This window comes from Synchiropus splendidus, chromosome 19, assembly GCF_027744825.2.
Source record: "Synchiropus splendidus isolate RoL2022-P1 chromosome 19, RoL_Sspl_1.0, whole genome shotgun sequence".
In the NCBI taxonomy this organism is placed as follows: domain Eukaryota; kingdom Metazoa; phylum Chordata; class Actinopteri; order Syngnathiformes; family Callionymidae; genus Synchiropus; species Synchiropus splendidus.
The window spans coordinates 9,250,437-9,266,804 of NC_071352.1; the positions used below are offsets into that span (position 1 = coordinate 9,250,437).

Genomic DNA, 16,368 nt, shown 5'->3' on the forward strand with positions numbered 1-16,368 from the left:
TGTTATAATTTGCCTGTGAAGACTTAAATTGAGATATGAAACATTTTCCAATCCCTTGTTATCAAAGGCCTCAAATTCTTTGCCCTTGAATCCGCTAATAAAGCTCCCACATGACAGCATCTCTTTGTATTTAGTGAAGTAAATAACTGCAGAGCCGATAAATAAAGTCATCACAGGTGTATTACAGTCAATACGGTGTTGCCCGAATATTGATTTGGGCCTGGCGGTTTCCTGGGAAGGACAAATTATCACCTGCTAACAGCCAGGATTAAACTGCAGCTCTATTGACTCGTCATTTCCTTTCTTCACACGATGTGTATTTGCCTTGCGTGGTTGTTTTTACTGACAGTACAGTGATTTAAAGTCATGTACGTTTGTAAATAAACAAGTATTTACAGCAGTTAGCTCTTATAAATGTGTTAATCTGTTCTCTGGTGATCTTAAAATGGTCTGAGGAAACTTGTTGGAGTATTGCCGATTTGTAGTGATCGGCTCGTGAGGCTTCGTGAAACAGTGTCAACATTTTCAGAGCCCAATAGATGGCACTCTCAGCTCTAAAATCTTTGGATTCGAACAGCCAATTCAGAAAAATCTCACATCACTTTTAAACCGACAGCGCCATCTCCTGTGTTCTGAAAATAAGGACACTGTTTCATGAAGCCTCATCTGCCCTTCACTATTGATTTGTCTAGTTTATCAGATTTCACTTCTGTCCTCTTGGATTTGAGGTAAATATTTTGTAAACTTACTCTGCCTATACAGTCATATTAGTAGGCATCTATTGGACCCTAGATCCCCTCCACCTCGGCCAAGCAATTCCGCTCAACCTGGGGTGGGTGTTGGAAGGTTAACTTAGAAACATCATCGCTTCTTGGAAGAAATAAAGCCTTTCTCAATCTGGTGCAGTCCCCTCAGCGTTAAGAAGTGTCTGACTTACTACCAGCAACCAGACTCTGACACTGGTCACTGAATATTTTATGCCTGGGGTTTCAAACTCAATCTCGCAGGAGCCAAAACTTCAACAGCCCAAGTCGTGGGCCAAGCATTATGTAGTACTTCTCAGACAGGAAATGAAAGGCGAAACAGAATATGATATCAGCGTTCTTTTTGACGACTATCTTCCCCTACACTATTGCTGTTGCTGCCCAGCCCCTCAGTGTCACGTCAAACCCTCACTCAGGCCAGTTGGGGTGGGTGGTGCCAAACTGCAGCTAGAAACCTCAGTTGTATGGCGTGTTTTTTCCGATTTTTTTTTCCCAAATACAGAAGAAAAACTTGCTGCAGATTGTCCCCGCTGGTCACAGAATTTCCCTGCATCTTCAGATGAGTTGAAACCTTTGCACCCCTACTGAGCGTCTATGCGTGAAGTCCAGGTTTATGTTCACATCCCAAGTCAAGTGGACGATGGTGTTGTGTGTAAGCCTCTATAAAATGACCTGCCCGAATTTGGCCCCCGTACTTTAGGTTTGACAGTTTGCGCTACCTAAGCATAAGAAAGGTTGCCATATTTTTACGGCTGGTCCGTGCGAAAGCCGTCAATATCCTGTGGTCTTTTGTTCAAGTGCAGACGTACAATGGCCGAGGCCAGAGCAGGTCACGGCTCTATTACAGCGATTAGTTTGTTCCAATCCTCCTCATAGATGTCAATCTCCCATCTGTACCTGTACCTTCCACCCCCATTTCCAACTCGTATCCATCTTTTATTCATCGTCTATATCTTATACCCATCCCCAATGAGAAGACTCCAGCGTGTAACTTTGCTACCTTTGTGTAAACATGGGTGCGACGCAGCTCAGCCTCTCTTATGACCATGTCCTCCTCTCGACAACGCGCGGATTAAAACACGTAAAGAGAAAGTGACAATACCTCAGTGCTGTCTGCAAGAGATGCTTAATGATGGTGACGTGCAGAGCCCATGTTCCAGCTAGCCTCATAAATTATGTCATGCCGTGAGTCGTGTTCTGTCAATCACCTCTGTGGTCAGAGCAGTCGCAAAGAGTTCTCCGCTTGAATTATTAAACATTTTAGCTTGATAGCCTGTCTTGTCCGTCGCACAATGCAGTCCTCCAGTGGGCCGAGCGTCTGAGAGGAAATGGAAAAAACGAAAGATGAGTTTCCTGAGTCAAAATCCCACGGGAGTCATTAATAGATCAGACACTGGGTGTTGAAGGCTCGCCACTGTGCCTGCCAGCCTGAACTCAGGGCTACACTCCACTGATGCCACTTTAAAGAGTTGCCATGGAAATTAGGTCACGCTTGTTTAAAGGGATTTTGATGCTGATACACTGAGAAGGCAGCGGCCCTATACGTCCATCACCCAATTATAAATTATGACTCAGTAGTAGCCAGTGTTTTTAAAGTCAGATGACTGCAGCAGTTTTTAGAGGCCACTCTCCTCCCTGGCCTCCCACACGTCAGTCACAAGCGCTTAGCATCATTCGGAGGGACCGGCATGTTCGTCGCCGAGGTGCCATTTGGACATTTTGAATCTATAGAGCCCTTTGTGTTTGGACGTAGTGAAGATGCGACTTGTGTTCTGAGCTCTGTGCATCTCCATATCTTATCGCGGTGGTGTGAGGATTGATCCTTTGTGGCGCTCTACTGCCATCCATGGGTGATGCAGCTTTCTGATTCAGCTGCAGTGTTTCTTTGTGAATGATAACATAATATCAGCAAGCACTTTTCCCTCAAGTCCCACAATGCACTGCAACAGTTGAGCACTTAACCTGTACATGCTATTCCTTATTATACAATGTTGTTTCTATAAGGGGCGTGGCTAAACATCAGTATACATCAACTATTATTTCAAAGCATTTTTCCCTCCATCCTTGGATTCTTTAAGCATTTTCCCCCGGGACAAAATGGAGCCTCAAATGAAACTGTATGTATTTTCACTTCTGGATTGCCTGTACTGTTGAACATATTGTATCACCACATTCTTGCTAATACACTATTTCGGCTGTCAATAAATATTCTGTAATTGACACTGCTGCTGAAAGCTTTTTACTGAAAAATTGAGATTGAGATTAAACATTTTGATAAAATTCCTTTCCCTTTATTTATTTATAAAATAACTACAGGCTAAAACAGCCATTTTTATTCCATGATTTTGAGGGTACGAGCCCTTATATCTTATTTGCATTGAAAAAATGAAGAATAATAATTCTGAATGATGGGATTTTTTTTTTACATTAGACCCTTTATATATATATATATATATATATATATATATATATATATATATATATATATATATATATATATATATATATATATATATATATATATATATATATATATATATATATATATATATTAATGTCACTCTGTTATACCATGCCACAGATTTAAAAATAAATAAACAAATACATTCTATTGATCTTATGTGACTGAGGACAATTATTTTCTCTCATATGCCCTTATTAGATTTTCAGGGGCTCTAGGGGCCTCTAGCTCTACTTGGGGCAAAAGGCATCACATAGCACATGTAAGCAGACCACTCAAGCTTACAGGCAACATCAATTAACCTCTGAATATTTTTGAACCACGGGAGGAAACCGGAGTACCATGCAAGCTCAGAGAAATGACACAAACTCTACACAGCTAAGCACAGCTAGGTGAGAGCATGCTAAGCGTTGAGAAGACCTTGCTCCGTCACTGGACTCCACTCATGGCTGTGTTGCATTCACTGCCTCCTGTCTTGGCCTGCAGACAGACAGCTGATGACCAGTGTCAGTGTCAAACACTCAGGACAGAAATAGCTGACATGAATGCACATGTAGGGGGAAGAGAAACACATGATATGGTGCCATTTCTCCACATCGCCCAGAGGACAGCAGACAGGAAAAGGGTGAAAGAATATTTAAAACTGAAAAAAAAGGGAGACACACAGGGACAAAGATAATGGCTCGGCGCAGAAAATGAGTCTGGCCAATTATTACGGAGGAAATTACAAGAAATGGCTGTGAAAATTAATCAAAAGGGATTAAATTAATAGGGGGTAAATGGCCGGCTTCCTCCTGAGCTAATATTTAATGAAGGCTTGTTCCGCCAACAGACTGCGATGAGACAGTTGATTGTCTGAGTCTGGATGGCTGTGAGGTGCGGCCCATTATCCAGATCACCCTCACACATCTGACCTCCTGTCTGCCAGGAGGATTTGAAATTACTGCCTCACCAATATGACTCAAAAGAGGTGGTGCAATAGAAAAACAATTCATATCATGGGTGGTTGAAGCCTGACAGAAGAAGCTATATTATCCTTTTGAACACTAAACTCTTCTGCCCCCTTGTAGTTGATGATAAAGGTATAGATATTCTAACAATCATACAACAGGTTTGTTCTGAATACTCTGGTGGTGGAGTCAGGACTGCAGACTCCACTTGGTCCAGTATGTTGCAGTCTCATACTCATACGTTTTTTTGTCTGTGGTTATGTGGTAGTTTTCATCGTCACTAAATCCAAGATGGCCTCCCCGAACGTAAACAGGAAAGGACACGTTTTGAATGAGTTTCCTTTCTGGCTGCAAACAGAGTGCATATTTATGTTGTGTTTAGAATAATAATAATTGTGTTTGAGGCCGTATCTATCATAAACGTACTGGGCTCAGTTGTGACTGTGTTGTGTTTCATAAGAATAATGTTAAATGAAGTTTCAGTCAGTTTGGAGTCAAGCACTAGTCAATCAGACGTTTTTTTAAACACTAAATACAGTGGTAGCTCGGTTCTGGACCGCATTCCGTTCCAGACGGCCGTTCGAGAAGCGAATTGTTCGAAATCTGAATAGATTTTTCCCATGACAATGAGTGGAAAAAGAAATCATGCGTTCCAAGCCTTAAAATAGGCTTTTGTAGGAGTGAATGTAGAGTGTCTGCTGCAGGTGCGCTGTTCCTCTATGTGTGTGGCCGCTGCATGTGGGAGGGGTTGCTGAGTGAGTGACGTCTCTCCAGAAGTGAAGAGGTGCCCGGTGCGTGTCCAGCTCTGAATGTGCGCTTCTGTGCAGTTTGGCTGTGACAAAGTCATAAACCAAGTCACGCTCTGTCCCAGACTCGCCTCATCCCTGTCCCAGCTCCAGCCCACAACAGGACATCAAACCCTGGAGTGAGCGCTCCAGCACCTCCCCTGTGACACTCTACCACGGTTCAGTGCGGAGACAGGAAAGGTTTTACACCTCAATATGAAGAAGAAACAGTCAGTAAATGTAGCTAACGGGACACGTTTGCATACAGAGGCTGCGTTACACACAATAACAAAGGGCGTCGTGGGTCAGCTGATCGGTCCGCGCACGTTATGGTTTTTCCAGCTTTTTTTCGGGGGCGTTCAAGTTCTGGATTTTCGTTCGAAATCCGAAGCAAAAAAATCTCTACATTTTTGTGCGAACTCCGATTTGTTGGAATTCCGGGACGTTCGAAAACCGAGGTACCACTGCAGTTCAAATAAACATTGTTAAGATGATAAGGATGTGTGGATGAGGCTTGGAATACAAGTCTCTCCACGGAAATCTAAAATTAGAACAGAAGGTCACTTTGATCAGAACCAGAACAGACAGACTGCAGGATTCCCTGAGATGGACCTGCAGCGTTTGACTGACCCACGTATTCCAGGGAGGAGGAAATCAATATGCTTGGCCCGGCTCAGCTGGAGGAGACGCTGTTGGGAGTTTTCGCTTCATAACCAGCTGCAAAATGGCTTTTCCCTTTTTCTTGTTTTTGCCGTAGGGGACTCAACCTTCTGCCCAAATATGAGCAAACCTTTAGATTCAAACAGCACAAATATGACTGTAACACATGCAATGAAAATAATGATGTTATAAGCTGGGGTGAGAATGCACCAAAACCAACAGTCTGCAATCCTGATTCTACCACCAAACCAGTACCCCCAGATCCTGTCACCATTTGGGCGCCCCCTAGCGAGCAAAAGGAAAGAAGCATGAAACTGAGATAAATGAAAAATAGGTCAATAGAATTGAGAGAAAAAGTGAAAGAGAGATAACATCAGTAATTAAAACACAAGGGAGGTTTTGGAAAGGGCTTCAGAAACGCCCAAAATTGATGCCACAGAAAGGTAAAACTAGTAACACAACATGTCAGAAGCAGGGAACAGTTGGAGCAGAACATTCAGAGATATTGGAAGTCATGTAGGAGAGCTTGTAATCTATGAATCTTTGCTGCCACCATGTGACAATGACTGGCATTGCGTTTTTCTTTTGTTTTAACTTAACGCTTTAAGCTGAAGATCGAGGGTTAAATGGGCTCATAGACAAGCTTCTGTTGTGTAGTTGCTGGTTTCCCATAGGACGTTTTCTCCAAGGTACTGACCACTGCCGACAGAGAACACTATACAAAATTGTATTCCTCAAAAATGACTTTAGACGTTCAGTGGTGTACTTATTGTTTTTTCTTAACTTGTTTTTTTTTTGTGATCGTTTATCAAGTCAAGGAATTTAAATGACGTCGGATGCAGTTTTATCTTTCACCGCACGGTGGCAGTGTTAACTCAAAAACAGAACTCTGCGCTCATGCCAGCAGAATTGACTTTTTTTGGAAGGAGTTCAGACACCTGTCTTCGCTCACATTATGATACAAGGCAGCCCACGTTGAGAGCGGCCCATATCACTCACCCCATGTGACTGCGTGAGGGGGGAGGGCGCCCAATACTTGGCCCTGAAAATGAACAAGTCAGCAGAGCAAAAAGCTGAAGGATCACCAGACTGTTTTCTGTGGGAGCCAGCCAACTGCTGCATCAACATGCATGGTCGCTCATGAACACCCTCCGTCCCGGGGAATATTACTGGGGGAATCTTGCCGGAGAAGTTTGAGGAATTGCTCATTTGTCATTACCTGTCGCGGCTTATTCCGTCAGGAACACTGCAGCAAGAATTGAGCGGCACTTTGAGACACTCGCGCATAACCAAAGTGTTTCTTCATATTCTTCTTTGGTGTGCATCTAAAAAAATGTGCCCTTTTTGCAGGGACGTTATTTGAAAAGAGTGAGAGAAACAAAAGGTCAGCAAAAGCTAAGTGTCATAAATGAGTCCAGAAAAACAGTTTTGGTTTTGAGACGGAGTGAATGAGGAAGGTTTTAGATGTGTTGTATTGCATAGTAAATTCTAAATTTTCTGGTGGATCTTAGTTTTCCTTTAAGAATGAATGAGCTGATTTTGTTTTTGTGCGTAGGTGTATGTCCACAGAAGTGGAGGGTCTCACTGATGTGTTCATTTTGGGAGGGATTTGGAGGGAAAAGTGCAACCTCAGAAGGAGAGCGAGGGAGAGACATGCTGATGGATGTTTACGTCAAACAGATGCAAACATGCAAAACAGAAGTGCAGGAAGCGCGTGGGGAGGGGGATCAAACGGAGAGGCAGCCAATACGCAGCCCTGCATCTTGAACAGAAGAAACAAGAGGGAGAGAGAGAGAGAGATGGCAGAGGGAGAGAGAGGAAGGGAGGGTGAGGCTGAGGCAATTACTGTGAGAGGGAAGATTTCAGTGTGATGCTGTTGGATGAGAGCCGCTCCTATCTCACCGGCCGCTGACTGAGACCGGCGTTTCTGGGGGGGGTTCTGCTGCTGACTGGCTGCTCCCTCAGCACGGGGCTGTGGAGGGGTTGACTGGAGCTGACATCCAGGATCCAGGCTGGCTGCTGCGCCGTCTCACCGGAAACCAAGATGACCGTTCCCATGCTGAAGATCGGAGCGGTGCTGAGCACCATGGCCATGGTGACCAACTGGATGTCCCAGACTCTGCCTTCTCTGGTGGGACTGAACGGGACGGCCATCTCCAGAGGGGGCACCTCTGAGAGGATCGTCAGTGTACGTATCATTTCCTGTCTTCAGACTTGGCGGAGTTGGGTGACGCGATCCAGACAAGCGGAGTCACGTGACGGCTTGTGTGTTTAACTATGAAACTAGTCCACAAGTGTGCGGAGGGAGCGGCGCTGTTGCGGCGAGGCGAACACGCATGTGAGGCCAGCAAAGCGTGAACGTTACACATCTGTCACGTGTGGTCCGTGGACGGCGTGGCGGTGAAGAGCAGCGTGTTAATCATATGTTTTTGCCTGTGTGGCTCTGACTCGAGCTGTTGTGAGTGATGCGCTGGCTAATCCCATCTGTCACTCACCTCCAGGGTGAAATAGACGGTGCTGAGATGCAGAGGTGATGGAGAGGACCGAGAGACAACGCTGTGTCTTATCTGTCACCTGTGTCAGGAGATCCTCGAAATAGATAGCTCAAGCTGGAGCGACTTGTGAATTCAAAACACAACACTGATCATAGATTTTCCTGGTTCATGACTACTTGTGTTTACCTCTTTTCAATGGCCGTGACCCATTAAACAGACGCTCCAGTCTGCTGAAGGATCGAGCGAGGTTGAAGATCTCAAGAGATTCAAGGCCATCTGGACGCATGAGTGTCCATGTATGTGTGAGTAAATATATATACTCGCCATGAACCTTCTTATCTTCAGGGTTCAGGTCCATCTGCTGAACACGTCTTTTCAATGAGCCGTTGAAACAGACGTGTCATTTCAGGACTTGTCACGGATGAATTCAAGCGTGAAAGAGTGAAACTTTTATGCAGGATTTAATCAGTATGTGAGACTCTGTGGCTACTGTTGTTGTTAAACAACAGCTGAGGGCATAATTGTGTGCAAAAGAATATGCACCGGCGGTAAAACGCAGTGTAAACATGGGCATTTTGAGGCAAGCACATTTCAAAGGGATGATTCAGAAAAGCTGATCTCCTCTGCAATTATTGTGATTGGATAAAAGGTGGGAATTATAGTACACACAAATGGCTGCTGTTGTTTGTTGGCAAGGCTTTATGAATGACAGTAAACCATATTTAGGCATAAATCTAACCTATAAAATGGGTTTAATAAGTAGTCAAAACACCTCCTGTTGACTGGGTACCACCGAGATCAGACCTGCAAAACTCTGCAATATGCTCATGCCTTAAACTGCAGAAGTTAGTTGTAGAAGTCGCAGAGAACGAAGAAGAAACTGTCCCCCTTACACCAGAAGAAGAGCCTCTCACAGTTTCACTGTTGTGGATTTTACTTAATCTAGTTAGCCCTAGCCCTTAACCTTGACTACACAGGATAATATTTATTAGAAACAAGACAAGATAACTTAATGAAACTTGTTATAAGTTGTCATACATGATTATGAACATTCATAACATCTTCTATGAAGCCTTTTAAATGCACTACGATGTTTTATGGATGCAGTAATAACGCATACCTTTATGTATAGTGAAAAGCAACTGTTTAAATGGATTTAATTCACAAATGACAGAGGCTCTTAACTTAAATGTCACTTCTCAAGAGCAGGTCTGGAATGTAAGCCCTGCGTTAATCCAGGGAGCTGACCACTCCTTCCATAATGTACAGCAACAGTTTACGTTATTTTAAGTCATAAAACCAATGGTTAAAATGGCAAAGTTATAGATAGACAGGAGCGGCCTGCAGTGAATCCAGTCCCATCTGAAGATGTTCAATTGTCTCTCATAAATTGGGTGTTTTATTGGGTGTTAGATTTTAGAGCAAAGACTGCCAGCTAATGGGCTCTGAAAATGAAGAGACTGTTTCATGAAACCTCTTTATGGGCGGGTGAGGCTTCGTGAAACAGTGCTGTCCTCTTAAGCGCACACTAGGTGGCACCCTTTGCTCTAAAACCTTTGGATTTCAACAACCATTTCATGGAAGCCGCACATCATTTTGTAACCGGAGAGCGCCATCTCCAGGGCTCTGAAAATGAGGAGACTGTTTCATGAAGCCTCATCTGTCCATCACTAAGAATCCCAATCTACCCATTACTACTCTGGTCTCTGCTCCCTGTGGTCAGCGTTGACTCAGTCATCCACCTTTTTGTCAGAGATAGGAAAGTATTTATTCATAGTGATCAGCCAGTAAATCTGGCGTCGCTGATGTTAAGTCAGCGAAGTGTGGACACTTCTGGCTTCGACTTAGCCATCGATTCCATGTTTGACGGTTTAATAATTTTGTTTTATATGTCTCAGTTTTCAAGTAATGCTATTCAGCATGCATTCTTAGCTTGCTACAGTTCTGCCAGACAGTTCAGTTTCCAAAGCAAAGTAAATTGTCCGAGGGTGAAGCACATTTGAATTATTTACAGACTCTGTAATCCTAAGGAGGACTGGATTCTCCCGAGGCTGTGACCTGGATAATTCATCTGTTTAACTTCGCCAACATCTCCCCGTCAATTAGAATCAACACAGCAGCCCCTGACGTTCCCCGCGACGATCGACGTTTCAAATACGGAGGAATCATTTCTGCTCGGAGGCGATCCTCGCCCGCACGCTACAAAGCAGAAAAGCTGCTTTTCTAGTCAATTTCATCAAAGATTCAGCCAAACTGATGAGCCGGTTTGATGGTGCCAGGAATTATTAGAGTAAAACCGTCTGTTGTGATGGGAAGCGTCTTTTGCTTTGGGACTCAACCATTCCACACATAAACAACAACAGTGAATGAAATTTTAATGCAGATCCTCGGAGAGCCATCACTATTAATGAGACATTTGCCTGTGTGGATTCAGTTGACTCTCACAATGTCTCAAGCGCTAACCAAACCGGTTCGTGACACTCTGCCGTGCCACAGGCCGCGGCAGGGTCGCCCCCCCCGCAACCCCACCCCCCTCAACCTTGCGCCGATGAACACGGCGTCCCACATTCTCAGGCGCTTAGAGCGGTTTTTAAAGTCCGCCTCACTTGGCTTCGTGTCCGTCTTCTTACCAGCTGATCTACCGACACAGATGAATGAGTTTATACCTCTGTGATGGAAGTGCTCGGATGCTTGCGCACATCTGGGTAGTGCAAAAGCATGTTTCTTAATGAGTGGAAGAAGCCCTGCAAGTCGAAACACTTGCAGGAAGCAGGTGCTGTAAGACAAGTGCTCAGCAGATGACAGGGAAAGAACGGGACGCCACACTTAAATTGAGGCTCTTTTTTTTTTTTTCTAAAAAACAAAAACAGCTTCACTGTCACTCCCAAGTTTGAGGAATCTTCTCTCACAGCCAGAAAAGAATCTTGTCAAGCCTTACAAAAGTGCTTTATCCTGGACATGGTTGCAAGTCAGCCTCTTCCACCTCAACTTGATCTGATCCTCCATAGTCACTGTCCTCTTCCTCTTCAGGCTTCTACAATTCATCTGGGAGAACTTGCACGCTTTGTAGCTTTATTTTTAGATTTGTGGACGAGTTTACACACAGAGAAAATCGCCATTCGTCTACACAATGTTGGCATTGTTGCAGCCTGAATCTGACAACTGAGGACTGGATGTGAATTGGGAACTTTTGGCGACAGTCCCGGCTCCACATGCGCACTGGAGACGAAAACATCTGTTTGATGCAGGCACCTGCTACTCTCACGTGGTCACCATCACAAGGTCAAACTATATTATATAGGATATTTTCTTACAAAAATAAATGATTTATAAGTGTAAAATAGGACGCACAACAACAGCTTGATCGGCGACTGTCGTGGATAAATCCAGCTATCAGTTTTCGGATATAATCAACTTCTTCGCTCGATGATTTTATGAAAAAATTATTTTTTTAAAAAGGTTTTGAGATGATCGGCATCCTGTCAGTTGAGTTTCATAAGATGGGAATTTTCTCAAATTCCGAGCTTTTTAGGAAAACCTACATTCACTTTCCTCATTGATCTGATCACATTTCACACATTTATTCACCAAGTAATTTTAAAGAGCAAAATAAAAAATTATTATTATTATTTATCTGTGTTTTTGAAGAAAATAGTGAGGCATTCACTCACTACATTTGTTTTTTTCCCCTCAAAATTCATTACCCGATGGCTGTTTCTGGGGTCATGGCGCACTCAGCCTATCCCAGCTACACAGGGCGAGAAGACACACAATTCAACTCAAAACTCTATGGAGCGACTCCAAGCAGAGAAAATGATTTCCCAGTGAGACAGATTTGTTTTGCAAATATGTGGGTTGCTGGCTTTTTTTTTAATGTGAATTCTGCTCACATGTCTGACACTGCCTGTGATTTTAAGTGGTTATCTTGTTTCATGTTCTTATTAAAATTGATTGGGCTTATACATATTTAACTCACCTATCCTGTCAGAGGACTCCGTGCGGAGAACACAGAAAATGAGTTAAATCAACTCCAGTAAATTCTTGCCAGCGGGCTCCTTGTTAAAGTTTTAGTAAGGCATCAGCCGAAACATGTATAGCTGATTTTTTTTTTGACACAAATGCTTTATTTTTACATATCACATACTGTGTTTGGTGTTTGCTCTTAACATTAATATAAAATACAGCTCTAATTCTTTTGTTTTTGCTCAAAATAGAGATTTAACAAACCATTTGAAGTCAAGATGCCCATGTGCGAGTTATAGCCAAGGTTCTGAGAAACCTTTTGTCATTCAGTTTGCCCTTATGAGATACTATATGCTTATCGCAGGCCATTGAATTGTTGCCCCTTTATTCCTACAATACAGTGTTCTCAGTACTTGGTTCTGCTTAATCCGCATTAAATTTAAAGCATTATTAAGACAATATATATCTTGCATAACTTTTCCGTCCATCAGCGTATTCTCATTTTATCTAGTTTTGGTTATGATATCACATTGTATGATTATCTGAATTTTTAACATTAAATATTTGTTTTCTTACTTGCTTAATGCATCTAAATTATTCTGTTAAATTCCCAGCCCAAGTTGCAGTGTAAGAAAACTGCATGATTAATGAAAGAAAAATGTTTTAAAGGCAAAATAAAGTTGAGTAAAAAAGAAAAAAGCATATTTCTGAAAAAGCATCGGATTTGATAAAATATTGAATGACTAAAATATTGTTAGAGGAGAAAATAGAGGTGGGAAAATAAGCCATGACAATATGAACTTCAAATATGTTATTTAATTAAAAATAGTTTTAAAACATCTTATTCTCAATATGGATCATAAATACTAAGATTATTTTGAAGTGTGACTATCTTGGTCACTGTGTAAACTGTGGGTAAACATGTACATCATGATCTAAAGTCATTCTATTCAGATTTTTTGTATTTATTATTGTATTTTGAGGCACAGACACTGGTGATGGACTCATGCGGCTTCATGAAACAGTGTCATCCTCCTAAGAGCCCACCAGATGGCAGTCTTTGCTGTATTTTTTTTTTTGCTTTGTATTTGAACATCCATTTTAGAGAAACCTCACATCATCTTTAAACAGTGGGCGCCACCTCCTGTGCTGAGGACACTGTTTCATGAAGCCTCGTCTGCCCATTACTTGCTTTTAGGGAATAAAAACAGACACATGAACTAGGGGGAGAGTTGCAGTTTTGCTTTGACCTCATGGGGGCTTCCGCAGAGAGCCCCATGTGGCCCGTGGTACTTTGCCGACGTTGAAGAGTGAACACAATTCCAGAATTTGAACTTGGTGATTCTATTTAATGGACATGAATGTGAGGTAGGTGAAGAGGAGAGTGCAGGCCGGGTGGAGATGACTCCCAAAGATGACTCCCAAAGTGAAGTGAATGGTGGGACCTCCATTTTGGAAGGAACGCTTACGTTGCTACGACAGCACCCCGGAGGTTTCCTACATTCTGAGGTCTGCACTGACAAGACATTAAAGTGATGCCATGTGGAGGCCATTTTTGAGATGAGAATTAAGTCAGGTTCACTAAACATTGGTTCATGCGCAACATATTTTCCAGCCAGGACACTACAATCTGGTGTGCATCTCCCTGGTTTTTACACTGCTGTTGTTCGCAGGAGAACGTGTGTACAGAAAGTCTCTTGAGACGCAGGGAAAAAAACATCTGGTGAGCGTGATATTACTCAGGTCCGGGGGGCGCTGCACATGATTGCTTATTTTATAAAACCCTATAAAAAAAAACAGTGTTTTTCAGTGTGTGTGAGTTTTTTTGGGGGCGGTGACTCACCCTACCCACATGTGAAATGAGGATGCTGTGAAGCAGAAAGACTGGAGACAATATTTCCAGCGTCTGACGGCGGAGGGTGGAGGATTTGATTGGGGTCGGTGTAAGTCAGAGTGGGAGACTGTAAACTTTATGACACCCACGGTGTAAAGTCGATTGCAATGATGGATTCTCAGCGGCGAATTAAAGATCTTTGCATGCAGACGCTTGTTTCATTTTTACAGCTGGTGCTCCTCTTCTCTCTTAAAAAAAAAGGAGCCATATTTCAATTGAAATAATGCACAGCTACATTATCTAATTGTTTTAACCCAGCGTGTAGATCACGTCCGACGAAATTGGAGAGTGGGCCGCCTGAATTCCTGATTCACTCTTATCTCTGCAGGTCCGTTGACACACAAAGAATACAGCAGCGGCTGAATTCTGGAAGCGTTCCGTGCTGATGGAACGTTCTGGTTAATTTAGGACAGCGGGAAGTGTTTTATATCTTTGGCTGCTTGCTTGTTGTTTGTTTGGCGTGATTTATTTTTCATTCTCTCCCAGTCTGAATGAGATAAAATATAATTAAAACGGAGACTGAATGAAAGACACACAACGGTGTCCTATTGAGCTGAAACCTATATTTTTATCTACCAGTGCCAGGCTCTGTTTTGGGTTTCGTTGAAGAGAACTCGGTCTGATTCTTGTTATGGTTCGCTAACTCTGCTTACAAGACGCAAGATGCAAGCGATTTTCCCCGACACGTGGTCCACTAAAGCAGAGAGTATGAAATAGCTTTCACAAATGCTGTGAAGGAGTGTAGCATCTGTGACAATAAAGACTATTGTGGAACTATACTGTGCTATGCTACACTATACTATTTAAGGTTTGAAAGATAAACAACAGTATTTCTATGTTTTTATTTAAAAAATAAATAAATGAAATGCTTAAAAGTTGCAAAAAGAAAACAAATAATACATGATTTAGATAAATAAATAAGACATTGATGCTATTTTATGTCTGTTTAAGACACATTTTCCATCCTTAAATCCAAGATCTTCTTCCTCAATCTTTGTTGTCTTGGCTCATTTTTATTCCCAGTGTAATTACATTGTAATACAGAGTATGAAATTTAACTCTGAAACGTCAACATCACCGTGTCACGCACACCAAGCCGTCATGTCAAAGTTGGCGTCACTTGATACTGTGGACGACAAGACACTGATCTTGGAGTGGGAGCGTCGCACTGCTTTATATGCTTTATATGATGCAACTAAGACTGCAAAGGGGAGAGAAATTTCCAGAAAATTTCTTGAAAGTTTTCCGGTCCCATGTGAAGTTTAGATTTTGGAAACTTTCCATGAGAATTAATGTGATTTAATAAGCAATAAGTGGGATTAACTATATATATATATATTACATCCAACCAAAATATAAACAGACTGGAGATGAAGGGACCCAATTGGGCCCCAGTTGGGCTAGTTGGACTTGAGCTGGGAGAGACCAGTTGGGCCCCAATAGAGCCCAGTTGGGTGAGGTGGACTGGAGATGGAAGAGCCCATTTGGCCCTCTGTAGAGCCCCGGTTGGTCGAGGTGGACTGGAGATGGAAGAGCCCATTTGGCCCCCTGTAGATCCCCAGTTGGGCTAGTCGGACTTGAGCTGGGAGAGACCAGTTTGGCCTCTGTAGAGCCCCAGTTGGGCGAGGTGGACTGGAGATGGAAGAGCCCATTTGGCCCCCTGTAGATCCCCAGTTGGGCTAGTTGGACTTGAGCTGGGAGAGACCAGTTTGGCCTCTGTAGAGCCCCAGTTGGGCGAGGTGGACTGGAGATGGAAGAGCCCATTTGGCCCCCTGTAGATCCCCAGTTGGGCTAGTTGGACTTGAGCTGGGAGAGACCAGTTTGGCCTCTGTAGAGCCCTAGTTGGGCGAGGTGGACTGGAGATGGAAGAGCCCATTTGGCCCCCTGTAGATCCCCAGTTGGGCTAGTTGGACTTGAGCTGGGAGAGACCAGTTTGGCCTCTGTAGAGCCCCAGTTGGGCGAGGTGGACTGGAGATGGAAGAGCCCATTTGGCCCCCTGTAGAGCCCCAGTTGGGCTAGTTGGACTTGAGCTGGGAGAGACCAGTTTGGCCTCTGTAGAGCCCCAGTTGGGAGAGGTGGACTGGAGATGGAAGAGCCCATTTGGCCCTCTGTAGGGCCCCAGTTGGTCGAGGTGGACTGGAGATGGAAGAGCCCATTTGGCCCCCTGTAGAGCCCCAGTTGGGCTAGTTGGACTTGAGCTGGGAGAGACCAGTTGGGCTCCGATAGAGCCCTGTTGGCCTAGGTGGACTGGAGATGGAAGAGCCCAGTTGGGCCCTGTAGAGTCCCAGTTGGGCGAGGTGGACTGGAGATGGAAGAGCCCAGTTGTCCCCTGTAGAGTCCCAGTTGGGCGAGGTGGACTGGAGATGGAAGAGCCCACTTGGGCCCCAATAGAGCCC

At 43.6% G+C, this 16,368-nt stretch overlaps 1 protein-coding gene across 2 annotated transcripts in view; it reads left to right on the plus strand.

Moving 5' to 3' along the window:
* The window catches only part of olfm2a (olfactomedin 2a), a 69,351-nt gene that overhangs the window by 21,204 nt on the left and 31,779 nt on the right, over positions 1-16,368 (plus strand). Inside the window, exon 1 of one of the 2 annotated variants that reach the window (XM_053851835.1) lies at positions 7,460-7,808. The exons of the other annotated variant lie outside the window; for it this stretch is intronic. Coding sequence (XP_053707810.1) covers positions 7,665-7,808 — 144 coding nt within the window. The 5' untranslated portion in view covers positions 7,460-7,664. Of the gene's footprint in view, positions 1-7,459; positions 7,809-16,368 lie in introns of those variants that run through there. 2 annotated transcript variants of the gene reach the window in all.